The sequence below is a fragment of the Apis dorsata genome, unplaced genomic scaffold (assembly GCF_000469605.1).
Source record: "Apis dorsata unplaced genomic scaffold, Apis dorsata 1.3 scaffold_400, whole genome shotgun sequence".
NCBI classification, from domain to species: Eukaryota; Metazoa; Arthropoda; class Insecta; order Hymenoptera; family Apidae; genus Apis; species Apis dorsata.
Genome location: NW_006263658.1, coordinates 200189 through 206077, shown reverse-complemented (window position 1 = coordinate 206077; position 5889 = coordinate 200189). Strand labels below are relative to the sequence as shown.

Below are 5889 nucleotides of genomic sequence, written 5' to 3'. Positions count from 1 at the left end.
ATTTAATGTTATCAAAATATATATATATATATATATATATATATATATATATATTCAATAATATGTTTTTTTTATCAAGGTACATAAATATTTTGCATAGAATAGTTTTTGTTTAACTTAATTATTTTATTATATTTTATAAAATTATACTTTTACTTTGAGTAATATAAGAGGTTGTGTTATCTTTAGAAATCTCATTATAAAATATACATTTTATGTTTTATATATTTTGATATATTAATTTTATTCTAATTTTCTTGGTCAACTTATGAATAATTACAAATATTAAAATATTAAAATATAATTATTATTTATGTTTTTAGACATAATCAATTTTAAACAATTAAAAATGTTTTAAAAGTCATAATATTATACAAAATATAAATAATTTTGGAATGCTCTGATTAATATCAGTTTTAATATATACACTAATTACACAATTATATTATTTTGTATTTTTACTTATTATTCTTTATTTAAAAATGTTTTTATAATATATAATATTTTGAGCTTATTATATTCTTTTATTTAATTAACATGCTGTATATTAAAAAAAAAAAATTAAGGCAGTGTGTATATTAGCACAAAATTGCATGTTTAAATAAGCTCAATAAGATTTCATATAATATTTATATCATATATTTACAATATATATATATTTAAATTTTATCTTAATTTTATAAAATGCTGTTTTGTAAAATTGTTTTACATTAAATGAAAAATGTATTTTCGTTATTTTGTTATTGATGTATACTATTTTATTGTTATATTAAATATAATAAATTCGAAATTATATTAACAAATGATAAAACTTAAAATTATTCTTATATTAACTCATATGTACATATAGGTACATGTGATATTTTCATTATAAAAAACAAAAGTATACATCATTAAATTTTTGTTGAATGAATTTACTAAGATTTGTAAATATTATCTAAGTGCTTCCACATGTAATAACATGTGACAATTACAAATCTCAGCACTTTTATTATGTACACTATCTTCTAAGCCATATAGTTTTACTATTTATAATACTGTTTACTCTCTATTTCTATTAATTCACATATATAAAACTAATATTTCTATACATTTTCTATTTATGCTCTGAATTGATTATCAAAATCGCATATTTATAAACAAATCTTTATAACAAAAAACCTTAAATTACCTCAAATATTGCACCCCATATTGACCACAAAATTTATTCTAAAATCTAGAATCCAAATTCCTAGAAGGACAATCTTCTACATGAAGCAATTCAGACAATAAATTATAAAATTCAGTAAAACAATGAATGAAAGATCATTGAATTTAAAGCTAATAGAGCATAGAAAGGATATTTTTATATTGATTCACTTATAAACATGTTTCATCTAAAATTGCTTAATGCATATCATTAAGTAGATTAGACTTTCTTCATTAAGATATACAATTATTATAAAAAAATTATTATGAAAAAATATTTAAATGATGATACATCTGTTTTTATATAAAAATGAAAGAGAAAATTATATAACAAAGTAGCAATCATATTTACGCTAATGTTAATATAAATTTCATGTTATGTTAAAATGTTTGGGCATGCAAAGTATAAATATAAATATAAATCATTGTAATATACTTACAAAGTTCATGGTTATAAAATATGTCTTGAAACATAGATTTATGGAATTGTTTTAATTGTTCAATTTATTGTAGAAATAATGTTAAATAAATGAATAAGGACAAAAATCTGATTTTATGTTTAATATCCAACTACATTATAATAATAATTTGTATATCTTTTTATATCGAAAAACTAGAACGTTTTCCACACATTATTTGTTTATATCACATTTTATTCTAGTAGATGATCATAAAGAAAATTTGCAAAAAAATATTTTCTTAAAAATAGAAGTTATTTCTTTTGTTAATATTGGTACATAGTATGAAACGCAGATATAATACAAATTATGTTTGAGTCAATAATTATTACATAACATACACTTTTTCTATTTTTTTATATGGAAACACTTCTTTGGTTTTTGGACAAATTACAGTACCATTATTTTCTTGAGCCATTTTTTCCAATGCCTAAAATAAAATATGAATTAATTTAGTAAATTAATAATTATATATTATAAAATACAAATTTATTTACTTGTTCTCCATATACATATCCATTTGGCATCATCATTGGTTGATTATATTCATTTAATGGTTTTCCACTAATACTGCAAACAAGTCTTGACTGTGAACAATGAGCAAAAGGCAATGGAACTGCTAGCTCATTGAGAGCTTCATTGCACACTGGACAATTTGGATTTCTACCTTCTTTATTTGCACTATAACATTGAGGTGTTTTTAATGCTGATAGACCTGCTTGTAATGCTACTGTAAAAACACTTTGACTTGCTAATTGAAAAAGTCTATAATTTTCATGTCTGAACTGTTCAATTAATCTATCCCATCTGTAAATATTATATATTAATATAATAATATAACAATAATAAACATAAAAGTTTAAATTTAAACAATAAATAATTTAATAAGAATTAAAAAATAATTAAAAACTTTTACCTTTTTTCATCTAATAGATCTTTATATGGACTAAGAGATGTATTAGCTGGAAATGCTAATTGTCCCATACAACATTGAATTTCTTGCAACTGGTAATCATCATAATTTGTAAAACATTTTCTAGCATGTTTGACAGCATCAAGCCTTCTATCTTGTCTTACTAATTCTATGAACTCTTGTACACGTAAATTAAATTCCATAGTACTTCCTAATTTTCTTAACTTAGATCGATTGTCATAGCACCATCCAACACACCTTGCAGTTTCATGATTTGCTAAAGATGCTTCAACTTCTCTTGATACCATAAAAACATCTAAAAATATGAAATAAAATAAATAATATCATTTATATTTTGATAATCAGATAAATAATATTAATAATTAACATACCTATATTTGTTAAATCTCTAAGCTCACTACTATCTGCTAATTTAGTTGCAGTTGTATAATAACCTTTACGAAGGAAATATTCTATTAACATTCTATCAAGTCTTTGTCGCCGCCACTGATTCACAACACTTGGTGCAGTATTAGCATGTTCTTTTAAATGTTCTAGTCGTCTTTTGCAAACCATTCCTGCTTGTAACTCTTCTGCAATAGATTCTTGTGCTTTTCTCTTTAAAGTTTGAAGTTTTTCTACAACTCCTCCTAACAATATGCTCATTTCCCCAGCAGGAACAGATGTTTTATTATCTTTCATTAATTCATTAGCTGCTGTTTGTACATATGAAGCTTCTCTATCTATAACTTTTTGAGCTAAACGAAATTTTTTATTAAGTAATTCATAAGGAACCTAAAAAATAGAATATTATATTGTTATATTATTTCTCAATTTAAATATATATAATAATAAAATTTTTATGTATTTAAAAATGATAGAAATTAAAGTAGAAATTAGATATAAAATTAACTTTGAATAATATAAATAATTTATAAAGATTTGTCAATGTTTCATTAAGAATTTACAAAAAATTAAATTAAAATAAATATCAAAATATCAAATACCTTCAATGTTGGATATTCGAGACTTTTAACGTCTGACATATTGGTTATGCTCAAACTACGCGTAAAGTTGTAGTTAAAAATCCGAGGAAACTTATGTTTATTGTGTCACAACTAAAATATTTTACTATTATGTATCATAATTGTGTATCTCTTTTATACAAATCACAAAACTAAAAAACAAATATACAATAATGAACACAACAACTTTGACACAAAACTGTCTTCAAGAATCGTGGAATCTCTTGCAGTATTTTAACAAAGATAATTATCATTTTGTTTATGCATGATAAAAACGTTAGTAATATAACATTACAGTAGATGGCTCTATCAACGATAGAAAATAAGGGATGATCTTCAGATTAAATCATATGATATATTCATTATCAATTAAAAAATATATTTTTATTTATACAAAAATAATATTTATTTTACAATTATTTATAGCAGTAAAAAGAATTAAGACATATATAATATTAGAACAATCACGTATTTGTCTTTATATCAATAATTTTATTTAACATATGTCTTATATCTTATTTATGTCAATGATTTTTGACATTCTTGATTGGTCATTGGAGTAAATTAATTTTTGATTTTGACCAATCACAAAATTTGAACATATAAGCTAAGTATAACACAATTGAATAGAAAATGCTTATAACGTACGCGTGGTTAAATATTTTCGAAATGTGATATTTTCAAAATGTGACTCTTCCTTTACAAATTTAACATAATATTATATAAAAAGTAAGTCAGTTTTTTCATTATAATCTATATATATATCTATAATTTTTCATTATAATCTTTAAGATTATAAGATTTCACGTAAATAATACTCAATTTTAAACAATCACGTGTGCATTTCTTGTAAAAAAAAGTTTATTTTAAAATATCTATAATATTTATACATTATTTTAATATTTTATAATTTTGAAAGAAAATTATAACATTAAATAAAATAAAACAAAATAATAACATTTGTATATAATCTTTCCATTATAAAAATATATAAATTCGTTACATTAAATTGAAATGCTTAAATGATATTAAGCATGATGAAGCAGTTAATAGTCCTATCAGAAAACTAAATTTATGTATAAATATAAAATTAATATAATCTAATTTATTATTAAATGCAACAATTAAAAAAATCTTGGAAAAAATAATTTTAATAAAATATATTTCAAAATTATTGTAAAAAATTTGGCCGATATTTAACCGTTCGACTATGCTGAATCGAAAAGGATCGGTTATTTTCGGATATACTCGGCCAGTGACGGAAAGTATCGGTGGCGCGCGCGAGTCACTCGGATGGCCGGGGGCCGCCATTTTCCTCCAGCGAGGGAGACAGTCGCGAACGTAGTTCCGCGCATTGTCGACCAATTTTTTCATCGAATCGAGGGATTTTTGCGAACAACTGGGGCGTCGGACGGGCGCGCGTGACCCCAGACCCCATATCCGAGTGAATATCGTTCCACGGGAGACTTGAAGTCACCCGTGGACACCGTGAGAGTCGTGTGAATCGAAATACAGAATCAAGGCGCCGCGCGTATACCCCCGATCAAGATACAACGTAAGAACGCCGTGTGAGAGAGTGATTAGTTTGGTGATCGCAGTGTAGCCGGTGAAAATACACGAGTACCTAGAAGTACCGTGGACCGAGGAATACAGGGAGAATCGCCTCCGACAGGTTAGTGAGTGTTTTTCTTACGTAGATCGCGCCGCCAAGAGCTCAGTATACGCCGTGTGCGTCGCTCGCGCGGCCCCTGGTGTGCACGGTGCATGCGTGCACACACGCACCGGAGAAAATTCCGCGGGTTCGTGCGTGTGTATTTGTATGCGTTCTATCTTCTGTCTGTACTTGTGCGTACAAATGCAGTGCATACGTAGTTCTTCGTTTCATGTCTATACTTGTGCAAGTGTATGACACTTAGTGTGCGAGTATGCTAACTAGTGTGATATGGCGGGAGACGCCGCGCCAGCAACGAACCACGCGCCTTTCTTTTTATTCATTCTTCTATTTGCCAATTGCTCGATTATTCTATTTTTTCATTTTTTACGTATTTTTTAAGACCAATTATAGAGATTTTAATTTCTATTTCATAAAACTATTTTATGATTAAATAGTTTTTCACTGGTGTGTGTAATCGTATCTTGACGTTGACCTTCGGTAACGCTTCAACCTCTCCAATGAAACGTTACATGCTCTTCTCATGTTTCTTTTAGTGTATTTATTTGTAAATCAATGTGTAAGATTCCTTAGTTTAATTTGCAACAAGTTCAGTATAACATGTTTATTTTAAAATAGAGTTCCAGTGGTTAA

At 25.9% G+C, this 5889-nt stretch overlaps 2 protein-coding genes across 3 annotated transcripts in view; one reads left to right on the top strand and one right to left on the bottom strand.

Annotated features, from left to right (window-relative positions):
* Nucleotides 1-1026: 1026 nt before the first annotated feature.
* Nucleotides 1027-3910, bottom strand: LOC102674923 (E3 ubiquitin-protein transferase MAEA). The gene is made up of 5 exons (XM_006619288.2): nucleotides 3567-3910; nucleotides 2952-3354; nucleotides 2563-2875; nucleotides 2144-2453; nucleotides 1027-2076 (listed from the first exon to the last, which is right to left on the bottom strand). Exons 1-5 carry the CDS (start codon nucleotides 3603-3605, stop codon nucleotides 1975-1977), a joined length of 1167 nt encoding a protein of 388 aa, XP_006619351.1. The 5' UTR covers nucleotides 3606-3910; the 3' UTR covers nucleotides 1027-1974.
* An 889-nt stretch (nucleotides 3911-4799) lies between these two features.
* LOC102675177 (C-terminal-binding protein) overlaps nucleotides 4800-5889 on the top strand; it is a 20335-nt gene continuing 19245 nt past the window's right edge. For both annotated transcript variants that reach the window (XM_006619290.2, XM_006619289.2), the window contains exon 1: nucleotides 4800-5256. The gene's annotated coding sequence lies outside the window, so the exon portion shown is untranslated. The remainder of the gene's footprint in view (nucleotides 5257-5889) is intronic.